At 46.1% G+C, this 27,289-nt stretch overlaps 1 protein-coding gene across 2 annotated transcripts in view; it reads left to right on the forward strand.

Moving 5' to 3' along the window:
• Positions 1 to 27,289, forward strand: part of PDE4B (phosphodiesterase 4B) — an 804,711-nt gene that overhangs the window by 741,431 nt on the left and 35,991 nt on the right. For both annotated transcript variants that reach the window (XM_086953749.1, XM_086953754.1), the window contains exon 6: positions 17,674 to 17,786. In XM_086953749.1, the coding sequence (XP_086809875.1) occupies positions 17,674 to 17,786 (113 nt within the window). The remainder of the gene's footprint in view (positions 1 to 17,673; positions 17,787 to 27,289) is intronic.

Here is a 27,289-nt window from a genome sequence, read left to right on the forward strand (position 1 = left end):
TTTTGAAGAAGCATAGTGGGGAAACTTTCGAATTTTATCTTCTGGATGAGGAAATTGTGCTCTGAGCAAGACCTGCTACTTCACCGAATATTCTGAAATATTTTGCCAAAACAAACAAATTAGTGAAACATGCTCCTTCTTTCACACAAATTCCAGCTTGAAAAACTACCAGAATTTGTACTACAGGTAAACTACAAAAAATTGAGCATTTAATTCTTGAATTCAGAAAACGGTGCCAGCGCTGCGGTGGTTTTCAAAATATGTTTGATATTGGTTACCCCAAACAATTTTGACTGACTGCTGGAAAATGATTGTAAAATAAAGACGTAACCCGAATGATTGAAAGTGTGACCAATAAGAGTGCTGCCATTTCGGCAATATGATCAGACACCCCCCTCAACTAATCAGAATTGATTCCTGTTTTAAATGTGTTCTGATTGGCTACTGCTAGCCAGTCAGATTTGCCCTGGACAAGCTGGCCAGAATATATATGAGCCGTAGCATTCCCGTCGTTCAAAGACTGCTGTGTGATTCTGGCTACTATTTTTTTGCATTGTGATGGGTGGAAGCAAGTTCCTGGAAAAACGCAAACCTAACACAAACAAAAAAAGAATCTCCCAGAGGTAGTCACAACTTGCCAAAAGCATACAATCAAAGTTTGATTGTGCTGAGTGATATATCATTATTGGATGTTGGTGGACTGTGAGAGACTGTGTGATACCCAGAAATCCCTTTTTAACATGCTGATCATTTGTCCAGGCATTACATGTGAAGATCTACATGAAAAGGGTATTGTTAGCTACAAATAACCTATTTACATGTGTACAATGCCCATGTGCTACCTCCTTAACTCCTACACAAAATGTGTACATAACCTCAGTCTAAAACTCTATCAAACACACACCCTCAAAACTAACTTTGTTCACATGATTATTTCACTCTCCTTATAGTGTAAAAACTACAGAATCACCACAAACCAGGATGTTTCTTCAGTCTATAAATGCACAGTAGTTAGTAGCCCATCAGCTGAGCAAACCTGTCCTAATCTCTTCACCTGTATGCTGAACAAATGAAGGAACACAACTCTAATTAACTCTTCCTACAAAGTCCTGCTCCTGAAGGCTAGAGAGCACTTCTTAAATTACAACCAGTCAAGTACAGCCACTACTGAAGAGCACGTTGTTGTTTCAGAAATCACAACAGAGTGCGAAGGCTAAAGGGACATACCTAAATTACTCTATGCCAGGATTACTACCACTTTGGTACCACCAGGGTGGGCTCAGCCTCAAGTGAGAGGGAGTTCTTAAGTAAAACTTACTGGCAAGGAAGGGATCACTTAAAAATAACTAAAAGTAAAAAAAAACAGGTTATTACCTTTATTCGCGGGTACTTTCGGTTTATCTAAAAATAATAGTGGGATGGCGTGCAGGTATAAGGACCCCACCATCCGTTGTACGCCAACATGTTTCTGCACTATCTCTTGCCAATACTGGTCATGGGCATTCTCAGGGCCGAGGAGATCGTTATCAAACTGACCCACGCTATGTCAGTGAGTATAAAGGTAATGAAAGGGTCAAAGTCAATCCTACCTTGACACCGGGAGTCTATTTACCTAACTTGGGGGTAACAGGCTTCAATGTCTGGGAGGAGAGAGTAACCTATAGTACCCTCTGTAGTCACACATCCTACTTAGGGGATACCTGGCTTCGAGGTCTGGAAGGAGATGGCACCCTCTGTAGTCACACATTTTTCAAGAGGTATACTATACTGCACGTCTATTAATGATCCATTCCCCAGCTGCTGGTATTAAAACATGTTGTTGTTTCAACATCCTTTTATTGGCTTTTTGTCAAACAGTATAAGCATCTTGGCCAGATAGGTGAAGCAATTGTTTTAAGCATACATCAAGTTGCATTAACAATTCACAAGTGGTAAATACCAATTAATTATTGATCACATATGAGATCAAAAAGATTCATATGAATAATAGTGAGCATATGACTCATTAGGTGATCTCGGGCCAAATAGCTATAGTTTCAAACCTTCTGATAATTATGTCTATTGTCGGTTTAATGTATACACATACTGTAGTAACAGCTGGAGATCGTTATCTGCCTACAGTGTATGAAATCATATTTGCATTACTCAAGTCTTTTCTGTTTCATTAGTTGTATTTTCTTGTGTTACTAAGCACATGTTTAGGTCTAAAGTTAATGGATTGCACTGTCTAATACGTTTCTGCCATTTTGTTGTACAAATCAAAGTCCTGTAACCTCCCTTGTATTTTTTACCTTTCATCTACATTCGAGCCAGTTTGCACCTTGCAATCAATATTAACAATGGAGCACCTTCGGGGCATAGCCTGAAGGGGGGGGGGGGGGGGGGGGGGGTCCACCCCCCTAATAAATGTGTTTTTAGGTGAGGCAGACATTTCCTTAGAAATAGGATGCACAGTAGATTCCATTCTGAACATACACATGATAGTACCAGTGCAGAATGGAGAATCTATCCCGATGCCAACAGCATGGCACCATGGGGTGCTTACAAGTGCCACCTCAGTATCTCTCTTGAGCTAAAACTGCTGTTAAGAAATGCATAAAAGCTTGCTGTGTCCCTTACATATGGGAGTATGTACACAAATGTTCTTACGTAAGATCTGCCATTACCACATGCAAAAACAATAAGTGAATGCCTAGCTTTGCAGCTGCCCTGTGGTCAGAGTCTGCTGTGCTAAAAACGTGACATGGTAAGCCGTGGTAATAGACAATGGCTTTAAGCAATCACTGCAACAACAGATACAAAAGGTTGTCACATTATTATGAAACATTATCTCTACTACTCCAAGGGCGAACAGTGCCTTCCATCTCTAACCACATGCACAGCTTCACCCACTCCCCTGTCTACTCATCCATTGTTCCACCACACGGCACAATTTCAACACCTCTTTGGAAGAAACGTGGCAAACTGTTATTGTACAAGTTAAACAAAGTCAGATCAGAACAAGGAATAAAGGGTGTCGCAATTGTTGAACTTTCAGACCTAATTCTCAACCAAGACAGACATTGTCCATAAGCGTGTCCCCAGACTGCAGAGGGCATGTAATATGTATCTGTACCATCTTTTTCAAAATGTTTCATTGTTTTTGTACATTTAAGAGCAGCAAGGGAAGCTGAAACAGCCACTTGACACAATTACATGATTAGAACAAAGTTGCGTAGTCGGTTTAAAACAATAAAATCAAACAATTGTGTTGTTTATCAATCATTACCCCTGGTCTGCCCACCAGATTCTCCTCCGTAGTCACCAAATATCCAATGTTGTAGAAGAGTTTTCATATCAAAATTGTGGAAGCATATGACTGGAGGAGTGGGCTAGTCTATTGCCAGGTACAATTAGCCATATAGTTGGAGCCCCTCCCGGTGACATCTCGGCCCAAAGACATATAGGATCCCCAAAAGGCATACTTAGCACACACCCCTTATGGAAGGGATAAGAGTTAAGACCTGATATACATACCATTGGGACAACATCGCCTGGGTAATGCCACACACGACTACTCACCTGGTAGATGATGGTGCACGTTAAGCGATATATGCGACACCTAAGTGAAACACACATGAATGTTGAACTAAACTAGAGATGAATATGTAACAATAAAAAACAAACCGTATTCTACAAGGAGATATAAGATTTCGGAACATGGAAAATGTTACGCAAAGATATATATTATGATATACAATGTGTAAAAACCAATTAACCTTTTTTTTGTACTTATCGAAGCATAAGACTAAGAAATCTATGTTGTTAAACCCATGCACCAGCCTGGATAAAAACACTGAGATATTATTAAACACCAAATAGGATCTTAACAAGCAGTACTTCTCATTAGCCCAGTTAGGAGTGAAAGTGAATGAAAAAAACATCATAAATTATGAATGGAGTGCAAACTGGGCACAATCAGAATCGTGTCACTCATTCTTAACACGAGTGTAGCCCGAAGCAGCATGCAGGTGCACACCTGTGTGGATGAGTAAACGGTATTGTTTAGCAGCATAACACAGAGGATGCATGTGAAGTAACTGAGGGAGAGAGGGCAGTAGGCTGGTGTTAGCACAGTTGTATGGCACAGCTATGGAGAGTGGTAGCATGCGAGTGCAGGAGTATGAAGGTGGGCTAAGTGCATGTGACATATGTAAGGACCAGAAACATGCTCTGATCATGTTGCAGCAGGAGGGGAGTGCAGCTTAGTATGGAAGAGGAGCTGTCTGGGAGCGGATTATGCATGCTTGCTGCAGTGCAGGAGAGGAGTTGGTGTACTAATGGAAAATATGTACAAAATATAATCGTACGAAAATATTGTAGCCAAAAAAACGACGATCAGAATATTATGAAGGCGAGTACTTGTAAGTATAGGTTTACTCTACCTAAATCCACATATATGTACACTGAAAATATATTTTTTTTGAAAGGGATATCACATAATCGACTACACGGCATTTCCCCAGATTTGGTAAACAGATAGATCTTGTTCCAGAAAGCATGTTTTTTGTGAGTTGTTGTAAATCTGCTCAGTAGTTTTGGAGAGATTAGCTACAAAATATTTGTATAACTGAATGGTTGGGTTAAAGAACTCTCGCAAGACTCCCTCAAACTCCATTTTTTAAAACAGGCTCTTCTGATTGGCCCAGGGGGCCATATGCATATTGGCATTGGGATGCAGCCTGAGCGATTGCAGTGGGTGAGATTAATTTAACCATTCCATCCATCACCTTGTTATTGCAGTAGCCCATTACAAGGGCAAAACTACTGGTCCTGGGTTGCTTGTTTTCCAGTTCAGGAACAACCTCGTCTAGCACTTTAGGCTGGACTGTTCCGATTAGAGCAGGATCAAGGCTGATTTGCTTATCATTGGGTTCAAACTGAGGTGGCATGGTGGGTGAAAAATGATGGACTGGAATGCGGCCCTGAGCGATTGCTAGTGGCTTAGATTAATTCAAGTATTCTATCAATCACCTTGTTGTTGTTGCTGCAGTTGCTGCCCTAAGTACGATGAGTATGACCAGATTTGGTTCCCATGCTGACTGTGCCACTGGAATCAAGCTATAGCTGGCTGATGAGCCAATAACAATGGTGAAACCGGTCCTGGGTTGCATGTTTCCCAGTTCAGGTAGGACCTTGCCTGGCAATTCGGGTGAGGCTGTTCTGATTGGAGCAGGAGCAAGGCTGATTTACCTATGGCTGGGTCGAAACTGAGGTGGCATGGCGGGTAAAAAATAATTTGGGATGCGGCCTGAGCAATTTCCAGACGCTGAGATGAATTCAAACATTCCATCCATCACCTTGTTGTTGTTGCACTATTGTGTTTGTGGCACTGGCCATTATGGTGATTGGCCCACGGAGAGGACTCCACATTGGCACCACAGTAGCCTTGAGGCTTGTCAGAGTCCCTTTCATAGGGCCACGAGGCAAGCAGGGGTCAGTGAGCCAAACCATGGGGTTAGAGGCCTTTTACTCTTGATATCCCAGGGCCGATTTACTGTGGATTCTTAGCAACTGGGCCAAGTACCTTTTCAGCACTGGACTCTTGGGAATAGCGTGGCCCCATCAGTCCAAGACTTTCTTGGGGGAGGGAGGAGCTCAATAAAGGATAGAGAACATTGGCTCACAGCTCAACATGTATGCAACAGCTATAAATCATTGTCTAGTCAAATACTCGCTTTTCTAAGAAAAAAAAGTCATTTATTTCTACTGCTATCAACACAATGGAAAAAAATTACATTCACAAACAACTACACAGTTCCCTTGAGGTCTGGGCTTTAGTGTTTCTTTAGTCAGTCCCCTGGGTCCCACTTCCTCCTTGCAATAGTGGTTATTACCCAGTAACTGTTGGCAAGCCCGACTAGTAGTTAGAGCCTCAAAAGTCCACTCTGACTCTATTTTGAAGTCAGCAGTATTCTAGTGCTGCAGTGCTAACTAGCAAGCAAGTTTCCCTTGCACCAACCGGCCCAAAATTAGTCTTACCTGCACCTGCAGCCTTAGTGCGTCGGGAGTTCCGGAGTGCGCCCCGTCCACAGGATCTTGGAGCAGCAGCTTCTGAATTGGGTGAGTTTGCTGCACGTGTCCCAGGCGGCCCGCAGTAGTGGGCGCACAGTTCCTCACAAGCGATCTAGACTACAAAACAAATGGAGGCTCTCTGTGGCTTCTCCATGCAGGGTAAGTGTCTGATCTGTCCCACAGTGGGGGGTATGAGGGCGATGCAAAAATGCAGAACTGGGTCCCTTCGCTTGATGATGTTGGGCAGGTGCTCCCACAGCGGCCTCACTTCTCCAGCAGAGGAGTGTTGATCATGCTGCACGTCTTGTTGTTCCTGGTGACCTCCCATGGCATATGGGGTACTGTATCTTCTCTGTACACACACCCTGTCTGGCTGCTTGGCAGATGACAATTTTGTAGGTCTCAAGCTCCCCTTCTTATAGTCCTAGACTTCACAAATGGATGTCAGCCACAGTGATATGTGTCGCAAAAGGTTAGCCCAGGGCTCCAGCGCTTCTCTTTATGATTCTTTTATCAGCCCCATCACCATCCTGGGATGAGCCCGGCCCCTTCCTTGTGACCTCTCACTGAATCAAAGGGCATCCTTTGAAGTGTATGGGGTGGAACCTGGCTCTCCTCTCTTCACTGTGTATCCCACCAGCTTTTAAGAATTGTAGCAATACACAAATCTGTCTGGGTGGATTCCTCTACCTGCTCTCTTCATGTTTCACCATGCAGGCCTGGGTCTCATAAAATGGAACCTAGGGTCATCTATGTACTGTGCCATGCACAGGCAGACATGCATCCAGTGCTTGTAGATAGAATACACACACTGCACATCACTGTATCTTTCATGTATTGTACCATTCATAGGCACACATACACCCAGCAGATACATTTAATTTGCGCACACTACATACTTCATGTATTGTAGCACTCATAGGGACATGTACATCCTTTACATGCATGCAGCACGCAAATACTGCACAGTATTACATTATCCCTGTATTGTACCCTTCCCAGGCACACATACACCCAGCGCAGATATACTAGTCGTGGGCAGTAAGCACTAAACCAATGTAGGCCAAGGGTGAGTTAAGCACATAGCAGTGGAACTTTAACTGGGTGAGGATGTAGATGTCACTCCAGTGACTCAGGTTAAAAAGGACATGCTCACTCCTACTGATTGTTACACGGTATGCTGTCACCACTGCGCTCATGCTGTTTAACTCCTGGTGAAGGCAGTAGCTTTTCACTACTATGAGAGTAGTGCTTTGGGCACCCCTCCTGGTCCAACAGGGTGCAATCTGTGAGAGAGGCCTATGTTATTGCACACACGCCTGATCCGTGTTTGCCTATGAAAACAACATGCGCATTAGGGATCCAGACATCAGTACAGTTAGGAAATTCAGGGCAGGGATGCATGTCCATTACCATGAAGAGGATGTTTCCATTTACACAGAAGAGGAAGGGGGGTCCGAGGGATGTTTTAGAACCGGCAAGGATTAGGTCCCCAAACAGTAAATAGCAAACACAAAGAATCCTCGGGTCTAGAATACCAAACTAAACAAGAAAGAGACACTAAAGATTGTCTTGAGGTGCTATTGGGGGAATTACTTTGTTAGGATGAAATCCCTCACCCACCATAGAAAGGATAGAGAGAAAGCTGACGATGTGCACATTTTACTGACATTTAAGATAACTATCAAATTACACACTGCAAATCCTGTTCAGGTCACCAGCAACCTTGCTGCATTCAGTACTAGTCTGAGTGAACCTTAGATAAGGTCCATGGGGGGCGTGGCTTGAGGCATCAAGATGGCGGTCGCAATCTGAGAGTGCTCCGGACCCCCTCCATCATCCGCCTCGCATCCGCCACTAACAGCTTGCATCTACCTTCCCCACCTACCTGCCGTGACTCCCCGTGCTGTCTGCTGTCCCCTGTTGTCCCTGGGGAGCCGCTCCGGGTCTCTGCTGTCTCCGCGGGGCTACTCTCTGTTTGCAGCCCGGGCCGCTCAAAATGGCGGCCCCGACGATGTCCTATCCCGGGCCCTGTGGTGCCAGCCCTGGCGATCCGGCGCTCTCCTCCCCGCTGCCTGTGAGTCCGTCTAGCGATGGCGGAACACTTGGACGATCGCCCTTCCCGCCTTGGGGCCGCGGTGGTACCCTGTTCGAACCGGCGGAGCCAGCGACCTACAGGGGTGGTCCCTGGAAGCAGAAGAGGCGCCCGGAGAAGGTGAGAGGCGCGCCTGCCCCCCAGAGACGAGGCGGCCTCGGGAGGCTGTTGGGCCGGTTCCGGAGCTGTGGGCGGCGCGGGCGCGACCACTAGCTGTGCCGCGGCGAACGGTGATGGCTGGGCCGGCCTGACCTGTGGGCGGCCCGGCGCCGAGGGAGGCCCGCTGGTGGGGCTGCGGGGAGCGGACTAGAGCCAGTGCTGAGTAGCTAGACTGTGTTTATTTATTTATTTATTTATTTATTGACATTTGTACAGCGCGGCGAATACCCGTGGGCGTCTCGGCGCTAGTTAAAGGATGGATCAGCAACTGGGGTAAAGAAGATATACAAGGCTATTGGTCAAATTGGCTCGGGTGTGCCTGACGCCGACTGGACATGTGGGCCTGCACGGTCGTGGAGAGACTGCGGTGTGGGGCCCCCGGCAGAGTGTGTTGTGGCTGTGGGTCCGCGCCGGGCCGCCTGCCCTGGGCCTGTTCCGGGCTGCCTGGGTCGCGCATGTGAGCTCCTGCGAGGTGGCCTGCCAGCCTTTTATCATCAGTTCTGCCCTGGTGAGCAGGCCGCCGTCGGGAGCATCGTGCAGGAGGTTGCTAGATATCAGTAGGCCCGCAATGGTTTGAGGAGAGCTGCACCCGAGGACTTCCTTCCCTCTTGGGCTTTGGATTTTGTTCGTGCCCTATGCCATTTTGGAGGTGTGGAGCAGGAGTGCGCAGACCTGCAGATCTGAGTGGGAGGTGACTAAAGTGGACTCCGGTTGTTTGGTGCTCCCCGGGGCCGGGACGGTGTGCTGCGGACCTTGGCCCGGACACCTAGGTCATAGTGTGCCCATCCCCTGGGGCCTGAGACTCTGGTAGAAGGCCCAGGCAAACTACGGTGGCGGCCCATCTCCCTCCACCGTCTCCTCAGCGGAGCAGCGCGCCGCGGTTCGGTGCGGGGGTAAGTCGGGCATCTCATCGGGTGGCACCCCCACTTCTCTCTCCTCCCCCCCCGGATATCCCCCCCTGGGTGCCTGGAATTGCTGTTGGCTGCTGTTGAGGGTGCCTTGAGGACTGGAGTGTCTTCAGGGCTGACAGGTGGGGTGTGTGGGAAGAGGGTTCGGCCACTATATCGGGTGGCGGGGACACCGGCTGGGCCTCCCCTTTCCCCCTTGAACACGCTTGTTCAAGGGGGGGACCATGGGTAGGTCTCACGCCACTCAAGCCCCCGCTCCCACAACCCAAACTACAATGGAGCAGTTTACTACGTCCGATTGGGGCCCAAGTGGCTGACCTTCAGCCATAGCTGGCCTCGCCGGGGGAGACCTCTCGACCATCCTTCAGGCGATTAGCACGTCGCAGGCCTCCATAGAGAGTAAGATAGGAGAGGTGCGGGTGGACGTGGCCTTAATTCGCCAAGACCTCCGTAAGGCCACGGCGCGCATCAACAAGGCGGAGTCCCGCATCTCCACGGTGGAGGATAACAAGGGTATCCTCAAATGCCAGGTGGCCCGCCTTCAGACGCAGACCTCCGAGTTGCACTGAAGATGCCGAAAATAGGGTGCGTCGAAACAACCTGCGCCTCCTGGGTTTTCCGGAGGGAGTGGAGAAGGACCGCACTGCCACCTTCATAGAGACCTGGAACTGCTCCTGGATGCCCAAAGAGAAACTTTCTCACTGGTTCGCGGTGGAGCAGGCCCATCGCTCTCTTGCTCCTAAACACCCGCCTGGTGCCCCTGCTCGTCCCATCATCCTTAGAATCTTCAACTTCCGGGACAGAGACGCTTTATATTGGCGGCCAGGGAGCTGGGGCCGCTGCACTTCCAGAACTCCAAAATTATGATCTTTCCGGATTACTCCAGGGAAGTGCAAACACAACGCCGATCCTACGATCAAGTCAAACAAAAACTCAGGGGACGATGGGCCTTCGCTACGGGCTCCTCTTCCCTGCCCGGCTCAAAGTGATCTTCCAGGGAAAGACATTCTTCTTTGAGTCCCACCGGGCCGTGTGGACCTGGCTCACGGAGGAGCGGCCCCACCTGCCGGGGACGGCCCTTTATCCTGCCCTGAGGGCCCTACCGCAGCCAAACCAGGTTGCGCCGAAGCCCCAGCGGCGCCGGGCCGTGTCTCGGAGGCGAGGCGACCGCTGGGGAGGGGGGGTGGTTCCCGGTCGTGGGGGCGCAGTCCCGGCGCTCGCCGGTCCAGACCCAGAGGTGGGGATCCGCTTCCCCCCACCTAGCTTCCTCCTTAATCGACCTGGACAGCGCCCCCGGGCCCAGTGAAACTCTGCGACGGGCCATGTCAGACTCTGACCTCTCTGAGACCCCTGTGATATGTGGATCTGGTGTGGAGGAAGGGACATGATCGCCACCACTTGCAACGCCCGAGGTTCCACCTTCAGGCTTCCCAACATTGTGACTGCTCCTGACCTCACGATGCGACGGGGGCCCCGTCGGCGCATCGGTTGGCCTCTGCGAAGAGCCTATCCGGCTGGTCTTCGGCCGTGGGCCTCTGCGACGTCTGGAGGGTGTGGAACCCCCGTAGGGAGCAGTACACCCACACATCGGCCACTCACCATACTCACTCCCGTATAGACCTTGTTCTAATGCCCGCCAAGGACTGCCAACTGGTGTCTGGGGCGGATATATTTCCCAGAGGGATCTCAGACCACTCCCCTATCTCTCTCCACATTGGGTCCTCCGCTGCGGGCCCAAGGGCGACCTGGCGGCTGAACGCCTGGTTCCTGCAGGACTCTACGCTGGTGGAATCCCTCGGACAGGAATTATGTCACTATTTCTCCATTAATATTGGCTCGGTCCCTTCACCGGGGACGTTATGGGAGGCCAGTAAGGCGGTTGTTCGGGGTGTGGCCAGAGGACTGGTCCACGCGAAACGCATGGACCAGGCCGCCCGGCTTGTGCAGCTGGAGACTCAGGCTGTGCAGCTGGAACGTGTCCAGCTGACCAATGGTAGCGATGACTCCTCTAGACAACTAGCATTGGTCCGTGAAGAGAGTCTGCAGATCTCCCTGGAGTCCGCTAAACTGCTCTGGCGCTCCTCGGTGGCACGTATTTATGGATGGGCGGACAAAAATGGCAAACTTCTCCACAACCTAGTGTCATACTAGCTAACCGTATCATCCCGGAGATTCGGACGGTCTCAGGGTCCCGCCAGGTGACGTCATCGGCCATTACGCAAACTTTTGCGAGCAATTATGCGGCCTTATACGCTGCTCACCCTCCCGGCGCCTCCCTGGCTGGACTGCTGGAGGAGACCGGTACCCAGCTGCTGTGTCTCCCCCAGGAAACCGCTGATACCTTGGATCACCCTTTCACCCCGGAAGAAATTCACGGGCTACCAATGAATTTGCTTGTTCTTAAAATATCAATAAAATTGATTATCAAAAAAAGATGAGGTCCATATGGTTGTTGTATAGCTATGGCTTTCATGAAGCACAGAGATATAGCTCCTGTATTGCGCAGGGCAACAATCAAGTTTTGAAATGCATGTATGTTCTAACTCACAATCCATACTTGCTAAGGCTACCACAACAGTCTTCTGAGCTACAAAATAAGTGCTTATAAGCTGCAGAAACTCAAGGCAGTTCTAATTATGTGGGTGACTAACAATATGCATATGCTGCTTATGAGTCATGTTGAACAGGTAATGAAATTAATATGCAGTGTTTGGGGGGAATCAAAGTTGCTCACGGGATCCTGCCACCAGAGCTACTGAATACAAGGGTTGCCATATATTAAGGCAGCCTAGTCTTGATTCCACCTCATCCCTTCTTCTTTCATCACCTCGCACTTCCGGTCTCGTTACCTAACTCTTCTGGTTCTTTGTAAGCTTCAGTTATATGTTTCAGATGTAATGTTTCCAACACGTTACGTCCACTTTGAGTGGTTTTGGGTCAGCCTTTTGCTCATCATTTTATAGCTGTGTCATTTATAGAAAGTCTCTTCTCTTGATTTGATGGCTTTGCTCCCCCCATTCTTTTGTTTGTCTCTCGCAGGAGAATTTCGATCTCAGTGTTCTGACTGGATGGTTTGCGGCCTTCCATGCTGACTTTAGGGGACTCTTTTCTTTTCATGACTCCTTTATATTGTATGTGTTTTCTTGATCCTCATACCATCCTCACTCAGCCACTTTCTGTTACTGCTTTCTCCCTCCAAACCCCCTGTTGCTTCCAATTTCTCTTGCCATCAACCCCAAGCCTGCTTGCTGATTTGTACCCTACTCCCTTCTTTGCTTTCCGCCTACCCCTGTCCCTTTTTGTATTTTCCTTCTCTTCCATGCATCTGTTGCTCCCCGGTCCCACTCTTTGTGCTGCACTCCATTCTGAAGTTTGTACTTTCTTTTAAGACATCCCAGGGGTTGCAAAGTGCTAATGGGTCACTCACTAGAATGTTCTTGCCCCCACACACTTAATTTTTTATTCATCATTGTAGCGTTTTGGAATGATAAGTCACAAATGTGAAAATGATCATTGGTAAATCAGGACACATGCACATGTGTGTGCCACAATGCAAGCATACATTTGCTTGCTTATGTGTATGCTGGACAGTCATCTTGGAATGGCTTCCTGTGTATACTGGACAATCATTTTGGAATGGCTTTTCTTTCATAGAAACCCTATTCCAAGATGTCCACCCATGTCCAAGCATATGCCATGACGCACTGGCAGACATTTTAGAATTAGCTTACGCCAATGCAAAAACAATCATGGGAAAAGCCAATAGCTCGGCCTGTTACAGCTGAGACTTGTTGACGCTTCCATTGCTTGTTCAGCTTTGATGTATAGCTATGTCATAATTTCCCATATGTATCTTCCATCTTCTTGCTCCCTTCCAATCTATTGCTCTTGGTTACAGTGTTATGAAATAACATTAATCCTGGTCCTCAAGAATGAATGTCCATCCCAAACACTTGCAACCACCTGCACATATTAAGCACTCCTAATATGTTTTCACGTTAAAGTCTATGAGATTGTGCACAACCAATGTAAATTCCACTGGACACAACCTGCAGTCTATGTGGAAGTGATTACGGGGTGGGCAGGGGGAGGCATAAAGCAGCAATTGAGCAGTCCATTTCTGCCAAGCAGCCTACCTCAACTTAGTGACCAAGGTGTCAGTGCTCCAACGTAAAGCACTGATGTTTGGGTGTCAATTACTTCATATATCATGTCTTAGTTATGCCTCTTCCTTGGCCTTCCCATGCAGCACAAACGTGTGACAACCCCCACTTCTCACTTTTCAAGAGCGCAAAGCTATACATTTAATTTCTCGCAGTGAGATCTAGCAATGCCAGTCTGCCTCTAAGTGGCACTAGCTGATATTTGTAAGATCATCATTCACCAGCATCACCCTCATGTTGTAGACTGAAACTTGGGCAAAAATTAGCCTGGGCACAAATAAGGGCCTAAGTACAAAAATTCCAACAAGACGAGGACTAAAACAAGGCTGTGTATTTGATCCAACACTGTTCAACCTGTTCACCTCAGGTCTGAGCATAGCTTTGGATGAAGCTCACTCACACCCTCAAATCTGGGAAAAATCTGTTGACGTCACTTCAATATGCAGACAATATAGTTCTCATGAATTTAACTCCCTTTGGCCTGCAAAACTTGCTTAACACTCTGGCTCTTTACAGTGCAACAAACCAGATCAGACTTAACTTACACAAAACTAAAAGTCATCTTCGGGAACAGCCGCAAAAAGAAGGGGCAAATGGTACCTGGGAAGCTGCACACTAGAAAGGAGTGCCAGCTATAAATACCTTCGGGTTTGGCTACATGAGTGTCACTCTCCTAGGCTTTTTCTAAACTCACTAAAGACTCCCCTTGCTTCACCTTTTGTCGCCGTTCAAAAACTACACAGCAGATTTCCTACGCCATTTTGAAAACTAACTCTGACAGCAATCAAAGAACGCTGATTCCAATGCTGTTTTACAGATCAGTTGCATTCCCAGGAAAGTTAAGTCTATTTCTGAACAAGGGCCATCTGCTATTCCATCTCACACAAGACACGTCACCTGCACAAATCTGGTTAGAATTTGGGCGCCATGAGCAAGATCTAGCACAGCAAAGTGCCCTCCTCAAGTACCTGTCACCCCTAAGAATGGGCCCTCCAAACACTTTAAAAGCACTAATCTGAAAAGAGATTCAGGATAACAGTCAAACGAACTGTTGGGCCAAGGCGAGAAGTGAGGCCTTAAACAGTGGCGTAACGAAACTTGAGCAGACTCCCCTGCAAGGTATACAGAGGGGTCCCCTCTGAGCTCAATCAGGGGCTCTCTGTCCAAAGTACTGTGCTGAGGGGGCCCCCTGTAGCTTGGGGCCCCCCCCCCGCACCGCAGGGGATGCGGGGCCTGTGTTACACCCCTGGCATTAGAAAGGCTGGCCTCACAACATCTGTGGGAAACACACTTACCACATCACACTTTTAAAATCGCAGTGCACAAACAAACAAAGCTATTATCCTGGGCGCAAGATAAAGAGCGCCTCCACAAGTGTAAACACGTGTACACTTGTGGTTATGCATCAATACATACAAATCGCCAACACCACAGAGCTATCTCTTCAAAACCATTAAAGGCTTTTATAAATCTAGATTTTTAGCATTAAGACTCCGCCTGTTATCAACAAAGGTTGCAATGCCACCCTGGGCCCCAGAACCGATGTCACAGTCATGCAGGCTGTGTCAGGGACCGGACTAATCTTTCTTGCACATGCACATGCCACATTTTGCAACCGGCGCGCCAAAAGCTTTTACGCAATCTCTTAAATGCTAGCGGAGTAAGAATATGCCGCCAAGCCTTGCTGTTCTACTTGCAAGGTCGGAGCCTCTGAGTAATAGCTTGCCTGGTAAAATTCACTACCACTGTGGAACAACAATTTAAAGTGGTCGCACAATGAAATAGAGAAAATATGTCCTAAAGGCTATCCCCTTTTCATCTACACTTTCCATGCACCAGTACTTTACCATGTGTTCGTCTTTCTCAACTGAGGAGACTTAATGAGAACTTTAGAGATTAGCATGCAACTGCACTTTTTAATTGTTTAACTCTGGAAAAATCCGACCCTTTCTTCAGTTTTATTTGCTTCACATTAGCTTTTTAGGTAGCATTAAGGACAATTACAGAAGAGCATAAGCCCTAGCACTATACCTTGTGTCTACCTGTATTAAGTAGGACATATTTTGAAGTAACCTCCTGTTTTATCATGCCCTTGTTCTTTTAACTGATTGTGTACTGGTTAATGCTGAGCAGTTCTTACATCATGTAAAGGTTTTAATTCACTAAATCATGAATAATAAACTTGACTTTGCTATGGAAGAATCTCTTATGGTTAAGGTGTGGGAGTGATGGCTGACAGCTCACCCAGCAACCTCTGTAGTGTGTCCGACTGTGTGTTTTCTAGCATTAAAATTGAAGTTAAAAATCCCTTTATGCTTCTGGAGAGCGAATTGCAGTGCATTAACAATCCATGAATGGTAGTTAGTCGGCCACAGTCATAAGGTAGCAACACCTGTATATAACTGAACTGTTTTGGTATCATTCAATAAAATGTAATCTTTTATAACAAAAAAAATGAAAGCTGATTGAGGCCTTTACAAACCAACCCATATTGTCTTTAATTTAATTTACTTATTGAGGTTTATGAAGCGCAAACTTGACCCGAAGGCATCAGAGTACTTCACAGAGTATAAATAGTAGTAATTAGGTGGGCTACATATTGGGGAGGGTATAAAGACATAATAGCAGTATGTAAACTAAGTATATCAAAGGTGGCGGCTCCAGGGAAGCAGAAGTGCAGCGGGGAGGGGCGAAGATGGGGAATGGGGGTTTACACACAAAAGAAATTACTTACCTGCCAGCCAGCTGGCCGCTGCCTCTACTCCATCTTCTTTCAGGCTTCTGTGCAAGCAGGAAGCACCCAGGCTCCCAAGCTCCCTATAGCTAATAACAATGCTGCACTACAGCGTTGTGATTGGTCTGAGGGCCATGGTTCGGCACTCAGCCAGGGACTGTAATGCATCCTGGGTGGAGAACATGCAACGTGCGCATGACTGTTTGGCCGCCCCGTGAGTGCCGCCCAAACAGTCATTGCTCACCTTACTGAGTGCCCACCACTGATTCCCCCTGCTCTGAGAGGAAAGCATCCCTGGCCCGTGCACAATTCAGCAAAGCTGCCAAGTAGCAGGAACAAATAAAATGAAAGTAACATCAAGTTATTATCATTTCATTTGTCCTTCTTTGCACTGCTAAAAGCAGTAGGGCGATGCTCCTATGCCTCAGCGGAGTAGCCGCCATTACATTATATGGACATGTAATGGTTAATTGTAATAATAAGCATAAGTTTGAGCTGTCCATGTCTTTGCAGGCAACTGGATAGAGGGAGAGCCAGAACCCTAAAATGTGCCCTATTCATACACTTGACACTGAAGACATGTGGTAAATAAAATACTAAAGAAATATATGTGGAAGGGTGGTCTTTGTACCATCATTTTGTGCAGCAGCGTAACAGGGTCACCATGGGATTCAATGAGGCAAGGAAAATGGGCCTCCCCACACATTGGTGTGGTAGCAAACAAAAACAGCTGTAACTGGGTTGCAGTGGGCCTCTCCCACCACCACTTTGGCGACACTGCTCCTGTCGCACTATTGATTTGGAGATGCACCACAAACGTAGTATGATCTTGGCACTTGGCAGGTACTAGAAAGAACGCTTTGGACCCACTTAGATACCCCATTTGGCCCGTCCTCATGCAAACCAGTAAACACAGATTCGCTGGGATTGAGATGTGCTCGGCGAGGCCTTCCCTTGGCACCTGACTTCGCAGAGCCGCCAACCTGACCTTGGGAGGAGATGGGGGGAGATTTGTGGTATTAAAAATCTGAACACGCACTATACACGAAACCGAACGCATGACCGCAGGCGTCTCGTTCCTGGCAAGTCTGAACCTCTTCCCTGCACCGAGTAAGAAAGAAAGGAAAGGCCTTGCACGCTCGCGCCTTTCTTACGAAGCGCGGCGTCACTCCAGGTCCCGGCGCTCGCGCCGCGGCCGCCCTCGTGACTCATCCTGAGGTGAGAAAGCCGCTGCCGCCGAGGAACTTCCCCTCAGCGCGTGTGTTTATACAGAAGAGACTGACACGGCTCGCCCCGCCCCGTCCCTCTGTCAGAGGAAGTTTCCTGGCCCTATTAACTGACATCTCAGTTCTAGCGCCAGCAGTCAGTAGAGTCAGTAGGCAGCAGCAGTGTTTGAGGGGAAGTGACCTGTCTCAAAGCAGTGTAGGAGAGCAGAGGGGCGCATGATGAAGGAGCACTGCCCCACGTACAGCCCTGTCTGCTTTGCCTCCAGCGGCGACCCTGCTCTGGACAGCCTGCCGCCCCTCGAGCCTGACTACATGTCTGTCTGTTTATTTGCAGAGGAGTCCTATCAAAAGTTAGCAATGGAGACGCTGGAAGAACTGGACTGGTGTCTGGACCAGCTGGAGACCATCCAGACATACCGCTCCGTCAGTGAAATGGCCTCGAACAAGGTAAGGCGCTGTTTATTGGGGCAGCCGGGTATCTGTGGGGGGCAATAGTAACATGGAGCCATGGCGTGTGTGCCTGCGCAAAAGGGGGTTGCGCGCCTGCGTTTGCGCACTTGCCAATGCGCAAAGTATTTCTGTGATTCATGCACTGATCTCCAGCATCCTCACCAGTTGGTGCACATTTTATGAAGTATACTTAACAAAATGTCTTGTAAAACACACGCTGGCGCGCACACTGATTTTATCAGTTGCATAAATCACAGAACCACGATGCGACGGTGCAAACCAGTGTTATGGCCAGCACACATTGATGATACAGCACACTGACTTGAATGTTTTGTATATTTACTGCTAATGCATGCGTGTTGAGATTCCAATTTGCGGCTTTGTTCGCACAGATCACAGCAACATAATTTAGCCCCCTGTGCCGTCCAGCAAAAAAAGAATGATGCTTTTACAGTTATACAATGTACTTTAACTTGCAAATGTGACGTGACCTAGTGGGAAATTGGCGGATTCTGCGACAGCCCGGAGCTTATCAAACTCCGGTAGGGGGTGGAGCAGAGACAGTAATGGTTAGGTGTGCCTGAGATGTGCCGGATTCTTCCCCTAACTGCCAGGCCTTCAGAGACACAGGATTGTCAGACAGTCTCTTCATTTTCGTGTAGATCAGCCCGCCCTTTGGGGCACATTATGCAGTTATGTGCAAAAAGAGATTTTCGAGAGACAGGCACATAGCGGATGCAACACTGATTCATGTGATGTTTATATGTTGTCACCTAGCTGGTACCTGCTTTCTTCCTCCTTCAGAAACACCAGCAGCTCGACTTATGTTCCTGGTTTGCAGCCTTTTTTTTGTTAGCACACGAGTTAAATGTGCATGTGAAGCCAGTTGTTGTGATATATGTCTTAAAAGATGCATTGGGTCGCGTGGTTCCATTCATATTCTTCTATCCATTTTTGCTACTAACTCAAATGGAAAACTGAGAAACATACATTATTTGGTACCAGCCACAACAGCAAGAGGATGCATTGTAACCCAGCACCACGCGTGTTAGATACCAGTCTTGGCAAATGGCTGCCGTACTAATTCACAATACGCCTCCTACACTAAGAAAGCCCACTTTAAGGTGTTTGCACTTTTCTCCCCATCAGTTTACTGCTGAAGATCGCTCTTCATCTTCGATTGTGGGTAGCGCTGCTTCACGTGTGCCACCATGTGCATTAAATTCCCACGACAAACATGTTAAAGAAGTACACAAACCAAGCTGATTCCTTTTCTGCAAGTTCAACATGGGACAAGAAATGATTAAACACGACATGTTTCTATAAATATCAAGTGTCGCAGAGCTTTAAAAGGAGGCTTGCGTGTATGCTTCATTATCCACAAGAAATACCCATTTCATTAAGTTTTTAACAATGTGATGTGTTCTCCTTCATTAACTTGGCCATGTGCATGATTACTCCCAATATTAAAATCATGGCAGTTTCCCCAAGATGCCCCTTCTCAAAAAATAGTCTATGTTTTTTAAATGGGTTCATCAATTGATTCTGAACCTTGTTAGGATGTGGAACATCATTGTTTTTATATCTTATGACACACAGGTCCATCCGGAAGCACACCATACACCTAGGTATGAAGTGTGGTGGCTGACGCAGGCCTTGCTTTAAATACACCATAAGATGGAGCTAAAGAAAGACTTGGTTTATATCTAGTTGTTTTGTGGAGAAACACCACGGATCATTTTGCCTATTGAATCAATGCAAACTGAAGAAGGGTCTCTTGTTGGACACTGTGCATTGTGGCATTAAGCCTCTGTATTTTATAACCACTAACTCAAATGGTCTTGTAGCATCCACTAATATTAATTTACTCTACAGTACTTCAGTGATATAACGCTTTACAGAAAAACGTTATGAAGTATTTTGACTGTCCGTCAGGACTCACATAATGCTCATTGTGTGCCCTCTAAGAAGGGCTGTCAGGTCTTCCCATTATTCTGAGCATTGTCTCTAGTGGTACATGTCTCCTCCTTGAACCCTTCCTCCTTCTGAATCATTTCTCTCAGCACCGCTTGTCGAACTGGACACTGCATCCTGTAGTACCCACTGAAGTCTTCAAGGCCTTGATGGGATCAGCTTGGCTCAGGGAATTTGCATACAAGATGAGGTGTAGTGTTTGGGTGCAGTACAATATCCTGGTTATTTATTACGATATGTGGCCATCTGCCCACCTCTGTCCTGGTTGCTGCAAGCAGCTTATGTGCATGCATGCCGCATTGTCTAATTGACTGCCCCAACATAGTTGAAGATACTGCTCCAATCAACACTGCCAAGAACTTAGTGTAGCTGTGACTAGAGATGATTCTGGATTGTGTTCTGTTAAACTGGAAGCTGAGCTCACAAATGAGGTGGCACCTATTTTTCTTCACCTGGTAATACACAAATATGGAATGCTATGCCTTTTAACAATTTCTACAGCCTGTGTGTCTGCCACATTGCCGTCTCTAACACAGATGGGGATAGTCACACATTCTCCTCTCATTTAGATGTTGGTGAACAAACACTCATCCAAAGAACAATTGAGGAAGTGTAGAGGTAGTGGTGATAGAATCACCCTCCAAAACGATATGAAGAAACAATGAGATTCTATCAATCTGAAGTGAACAAATAATTTTATGTGTATTTTCAACTATGCAGTGAAGGGAAGTGGGACTGGCTCTCTTCGCGAGTAGCAGAATGAGAGCACTATGTGCTTTTAAAATACCCCTCACACACTAAGAATCCCTTAGTGTCAGGCAGGGGTCTTCCCTGCTACGAGCTACGCAGGAGCACTGATATTAATGACGATAGGCTATGTGTGGTGTAGGACAGTGATAAGTGATAAGAGTGTAGGGACCTAAATACGTGAATGTAAAAAAAAAGTTAAAAATCCCCTGGCTATTGGAAAAAATTGATTTAATGGCTTCCTTAGCTGGGAACAATAAAAAAGGGGGTTTGAGAGGTAGAACAGAATACGTTAACTACCTAGTTGACATGACATGTCATGTCGACTAGGTAGTTAACGTATTCTGTTCTACCTCTCTTTAAACTTTTTTTTACATTCACGTATTTAGGTCCCTACACTCTTATCACTTATCATTGTCCTACACCACACATAGCCTATTGTTATTAATATCAGTGCTCCCGCGTAGCTCGTAGGTCGTAGCACGCCCCGCCCCGTAGAGGGACGGGAAGACCCCTATGATGAAGCATGACACTAAGGGATTCTTAGTGTGTGAGGGGTATTTTAAAAGCACATAGTGCTCTCATTCTGCCACTCGCGAAGAGAGCCGAACAAACACTCAGCCAGGACACAGACAATTCTTGTAAATTATGGGCCTCGTCATATTCAATGTGATACTACATATTTCCTTCAAAGTTGTTCAAATGATTTACTAATTTATTGTGGCAAATTAGGAGCATTATAACAGAGTTACCTAATAAAAAGATTCCACACAAAAAAATCGTTTTTTAACTTTTTCAAATGAAGCTATTTTCTTGATGACAAATTGCCTTAAGGGTATACTGGTACCCCCCACAAACTCCCACACCAGGATTTCAGCCAGGTCACTGCAATTCCTAATATACATACATCTGAGATTTGTTGTGTAATGTTTAATTTGATATACTTGCATGTGGAGGGTCAGTTACCATCTAGAGAGTCTGTTTGTCATGTTTACCTCCACTTGGTCTAGCTGCGTTCAGGCCTATGCCTGCAATTGCCACAATCATGAGCATTGTCCGTTTCACTGCTAGCACTATTTTATTGATGCATTTTATCAAACATAATGAAACATTTAAGTCTATTGATCCATATTAATTTTACTGGGAATCTCCTTCTTCGTAAACCTGGTAGAGTAAGGATTAACTAAAAAATTAGTGACATTCTGGAAAATAATGTTGTATGATGCCGTACGAATTATACATCATGCCAACAAAAAAAGCTCTAATTTCACCTATGATATACCAATGATGTAAAAAACTAGCAATACTGCATTAAAAATAACAAATGTGTTTTGATTGTTGACTAACATTTGTGCATCTTGATATATATATATATATATATATATATATGTATAAAACAATGTCCTAGGAGTGTATTGCTCTTTTGCATTTTGGAAACCTTACTACTATTGGTCAAATTTAGTTCTGAGAGTCTTGTGTATTATTTGTTTGCGTTATGAACAAAGATGGATATGTGATATAGGCTGTCATGGAAGGCACCAGGCTCTGATCTAAAATGAACTGCCACAATAAAATGCAATGCCTTTGATATACAAAACGTTGAGTGTACCTGTGATCTGAGGTCTTACAGGTGATGATCATTCGAAAGCCTACTCCACTTTCCTAGTTCACGTCAGCCCAAGGGTAGATCCACACTTTCTTGACCAAGCAATGGGAAGCTAAGGGTAGCCACACCTAGACTTACTAACCAACAATTAACCTTTTACTCAGTTCTCACGCTAGGACGTCCAGTTCTCTTAGATACACCATGCAGGTTCATTGATTGATGGACTGAACCATTCGTCCCTTCACCTTAGAGTGTTAGTAGAACAAGCATGGCGAGTTAGCTCTGAAGTTTGTCATTTGAGCCATAGGGGCCACAGCTGACACGTTTGTCACATGGGCATTGGGGCGATGGGCTTCAAGGACCCAGTCAGTAAGCCACCCGAGAATGATGGAGGAATGTCTGCTGTTCCATGGGTACAGAAGGCAAGTAATGAATATTAGTCTTTGTGCTTCCGAGTCCCACCGCAAAGACAAAATCACTCTTGATATTCTGGTCCTTTAGTGAGACTAACACCGGAAATAATGCACCTTTGCATTTTCTTATTTTGTCCTCAGGCACAAGCTTATGGGCATCATTGTTCAGGGGCCCTGGCCCCCATCTATCCCTGAAGTTGCACTGTAACCAGTGCTTGAAATGGAAAAATAGAAGTGCAGGTACTCTGTACCAGAGTACCTGCTTGTTTCTGAGAAGTGCCAGTACTCTCCAATTAAAAGTATAGCATTTCTCTTGAGAAGTGCCGTACTCTCCCTCTCAAAATAAAAATGTGCTGATACTCCGTACCGGCCAGTACCGACCCATTTAAAGCACTGACTATAACGGATTTCATAAACAGATTCGAAGTGTGCTATTATGGCATTTCTGGGGATGAGCTTGGCAACCTTTTTTGGGTCTAGTTTGACAGCGCAACTGTCTGACGACCTATTTTAACATTTCTTAAAAATATACACTGATTTCATCCACATTTTTTCCTCTTTTGCCTTATGTTGTAGGTATATCATTCTGCCTTCTACAAAGTGCTTGCATTGACATGCATGGAGGACTATTTTCCATCTCAAAAGCTTCCAGGCATCAAATATTACATTTTTCGTCTCGGAGATGATTGTATACAAAAAAATTGGTTTCTTTTTTTCACAGTAATAGTTTTTTCCCCTGCATTAGGTTTTTTAAATACCGTAGTCAGGACTGAAAATGCAAACCCAGACGTTTTGACTTGGTCATTTTATTTTCTTTGTTAGGTGGGGTCAGCCACCTTAAACTGAAAGCCAAGAAGGGGAGAGAGACGTCCTCACATGAGGGCATGGGTGTGTGGGAGGGCGGGTGACCTTTACACTAGCTGAGATACTCCATTATATACCAAATCTAGCAAATGTGCCTGTTAACCGAAAATGTAAATGCCACGTTCTGGAAACAGACTGTTTATAGGGGGGTGTGAAGATCTATTTTCATATTTTTTCTGCACATGTAATATGTGATTTTTTTCATCTTACATACCATTAACCTTTGATTATCCCATAAAATGTGTAGAAAAAAAATGACAAACTTGACTTGTTCCTTAGGGGAAAAAAACGCAGATGTTTAGCAAACAGGATGTGTTGGCTTCAGATTGTGCAGGAGGAATGGAAAGGGCCGAGGCAAGGAAGGGAAAAGAGCACACAGACGCAACAGGAGTCCCAGCGCAAAAACACCATAAAGACCGACCTCTGCATCTGACCTCAGCGCGAGCCCGGGTCCTGCCCTGTGTCTCTTGCCAAACTACGTCATTGGAGGATGATAGTAGGCCTGGCGCAGCTGCTGAAAGTGTGACTTGAATTTCCTGTCTCCTTCCTGGCGGACTTAGTCAAAAGTACAGGCTTGCAACAACAAGCCGTGGGGGCGGCTGACGACGGAGCCGGCCAGAGCCCGCGCCGGGCAAGAACAATTTCCAAACCTAATTCAGATTCAGAACCATTGTTTTAGAAAGAGACAACGCGTGTGTCTACGGAATTTCACGCAGCGAGAGCCTCTTGTAAAAATACACAACGCCTGCGTGTAATATTCCATCTTGGAACCCTGGATAAGGCAATTCTAGGCAGCTGCCCCCTCAGCAAGGGGCGCGCCACTGCCCCTACAAAGCAGCAAAGGTTGCCAAAGGGCAAAAAAAGAGGGGCAGGGGAGATTCCAGGACTGAGACAACATTACTTCGAATACATCCGCCCCTGCATAGAGGTTTTGTGGTTGAGGTGATGCCTTCCACTGAATGGCCTTTTCTGGTTGTCAGTACAGAAGTAACACCCTGAGTTAGGTGGGTACTTTTCGTGACTAAGGGCTGGACCTCTGCACCCGCATTTCCGGTGTGCTGGTCTGTTTTTTTTTCAGCAGCAGCTTCTGCTCTGGCAAGCTGCACGCTTCCTTCAGTAACAGCTGGCTTCACAGCCCGGCTTCACAGCCCCTCTCCCCCGCCCTCCCGGGGTGACGTGCTCAACAACCACTGTGCGGAGGAGAGTTTCTCACAGCATCCTTCTGACCCTGACCTTTCAGCGTCTTTATGTACTACAGTGCGCGAGAACTGCTACAGCCACAAGATGAGGCGAACTGAACCGCATGTGTCTTTGTTGGTGGTTTGCTGCGCTCCGTGAAGTAGGGAGGAAGGGGCTAGACGAGGAGATAGGAGAACTGATGAGGGAGAAAGTGAGAATGCAAATATGCAGTTCCCATTGGCTGCAAGATGTGCTCGGACAGCGAGCACAGAGGGAGAACGGTTATCTGAGGAAGGTGGGAGATTTCAACACAAAACAGCTTATATACCCTAGCCCGACATATAATTGTTTCTGCTCCAGCTCTTATTGCCAGCATGTATGTAGGCCGTTTTTTTTAAACATTGATTTCCCTGATAATTACCACAGCAGCAAGAACACATGCATGCAGTCACCAAGCCATGTAAAACACCTTTACAGCTTGCGTTTACAAGTTGCAAACAGCCCAAATTTGAAAATATGGGCCACTTGTTTAGCTATCTGATTTGCTAATGGGGGCATTTCTATTTGGTGACAAAGGCCGTTTTCTGTCTCAGTCCCACCTATGGCCTTCGAGAGGTTCTAAGCTGTGTAGGGAGGCTCTAATTTTCACTATGGGCCAATCGGTCTCTGTAGGAGTAACATGACAATAACTCCGTTATTTTTAGCAATGTGACACTTTTTTGACTTGGGTTTTGTAGTATTGAAAATTTCAGGTTCTGCGAATAACCAACTGAAACCGATGTATTCTCATTGTCCTCACCAGGAAGAAATCGAGGCTGGTTTTGCTGAGATTTGAGCCGCGGCCTTCTGTTTGCACATCCTTCGTAGCTCCCTCAGCCGTCTTATCAGATGTTAGGCGTTCAGATACCATCTAGGTCACATCATGTTTTAATTCTTTCAGTGCAGATAAGATGTGAGTCTATTGTGACTAGTACTTCACACAACCCGACCCAATGATTGTACACATGCCAACAACCCAGCTGCCCTTCACGAAAGGAATTCACCTGGAGTCGTGGAGCAGGCACACGATGTGGCTGTGTGCATTTTCCGTAGGGGACAGACACTTTTTATTTTCAGTAATTGTCTGCGAAAATATTGAGATACTTTGAAACTTTAGTAAGTTTAACAGTGACATTGTCTATCAAAGACACAACATCAGGCTTAAAGTGGCATTGTGGATTGCATGCGTTTTTCCTGTTGTTTTCAGTTTTTGTATTTTCTCGGTCTCGATATTTCATGTGAATAAACATATTAAATATGATCCCAGTAAATTGTCCACCTTGATATGAGTTTGCTACAGTTGGTTTATAAATATTCTGTAGAACATAGAACAACTGTAGCTTCAGTGCACCTCCTTGTCAGTGTGCAGTTAACCTGGATGCATGAAGGCCAAGCATTTTTAGGGAAAGTGCTCAACTTAACAGAGCAGTGCTCCTCGACACCAGTCAGCATGATGAACATCCTGATTTGATGTGAGTCACTATGGCCTACATGAGGGTATTCCAGCCCTGACTAAGTTTACTTGCTGACCCTCTTTTGACCTTTGGAACTCCTGCCACCTGGAGGTTCCGTGATTCATCTGTGGCCTTCTCCTTCATCTCAGCCTCCTCACTATGACCACTATTCCATGGGAGAATAATGTATACATATTAGCAGTAGAAACACAATAAGCGCTCTGAATCAATCCGTGATGAGGTTCCATCTTGCCTTTAAAGTGGCTGCTGTATGCTGAGATTTCTATGTTCAGCTGCTAGGGTGTTTATTTCCTTGAAAACACCTGCAAAAATGTGAAAAAGGGGCATAGAGGTTAAAGTTAAACTGATAATGGCTTCTATTTTTCTCTAATTTCTTCTAAATTATTGATGATCATCTATAAGAAATAGTACAGTCTGGTACAAGGTGCAGGCACACAGCAATCTATGTAAGGTCGGCTTGGTCTTGCTGGACTCCATTATAAGAGCATAATCAGTTCATGGATCCGAGGTTACTGAATACTCTTATGACCTGGCCGATTTCGTGAAGAACATAGTTGTATGGAAATATTAATGCGAGCTCAGTTGTCAAACATAGAGTGCACCACGTAGAAAATTCCATGACAGTTTCGATTCCAGGACAAACCACCACGATGGACCTCGGGTCAGTTTAAGAATGAGCAAACTTTTTTGCGACACTTTGTCGAACGCAAGATTCTGAATTTCAGGTTAAAAAAATGTATACCTAGAGGCACTGATGCTTATTATAACCTTCAGGGTTTTTGTCATGAACAAATGGTGTCTGGCGTTATAGAACAACAACATAGTACATACTTACCGAAAAATTGATAAATGAATCTATAAATGCAGTTCATACATGTAAGTGTGATCAAAAGAAGTATGTCGTTAGCACAGAAGAGCAAGTATTGAACCTTGTTACGTCTAGAAGACTGCAGTGGGCCAGGTGCCAACAGGCTATGTGCAGTTCTGCACAACCTCCTCTCAGAGCATAATCCTGTCCATCTGCCAGCCCAGAATCGTGCCCATGTCTACGTGATGTTTCCCTTGGTTGGTGCCAAGCTGTTTAGTCTCTTCCGTAGTTTACAGGCACTTCCTTTATTTCACTGGCACTCAAGAATCAATGTGTCTCCCAAAGGCCGGATTGTTGATCCACTCTGCAGCTGGCGAGACAAAGGGACTTCCAAT

Source organism: Lissotriton vulgaris, chromosome 1_1 (genome assembly GCF_964263255.1).
Source record: "Lissotriton vulgaris chromosome 1_1, aLisVul1.2, whole genome shotgun sequence".
Lineage (NCBI taxonomy): Eukaryota > Metazoa > Chordata > Amphibia > Caudata > Salamandridae > Lissotriton > Lissotriton vulgaris.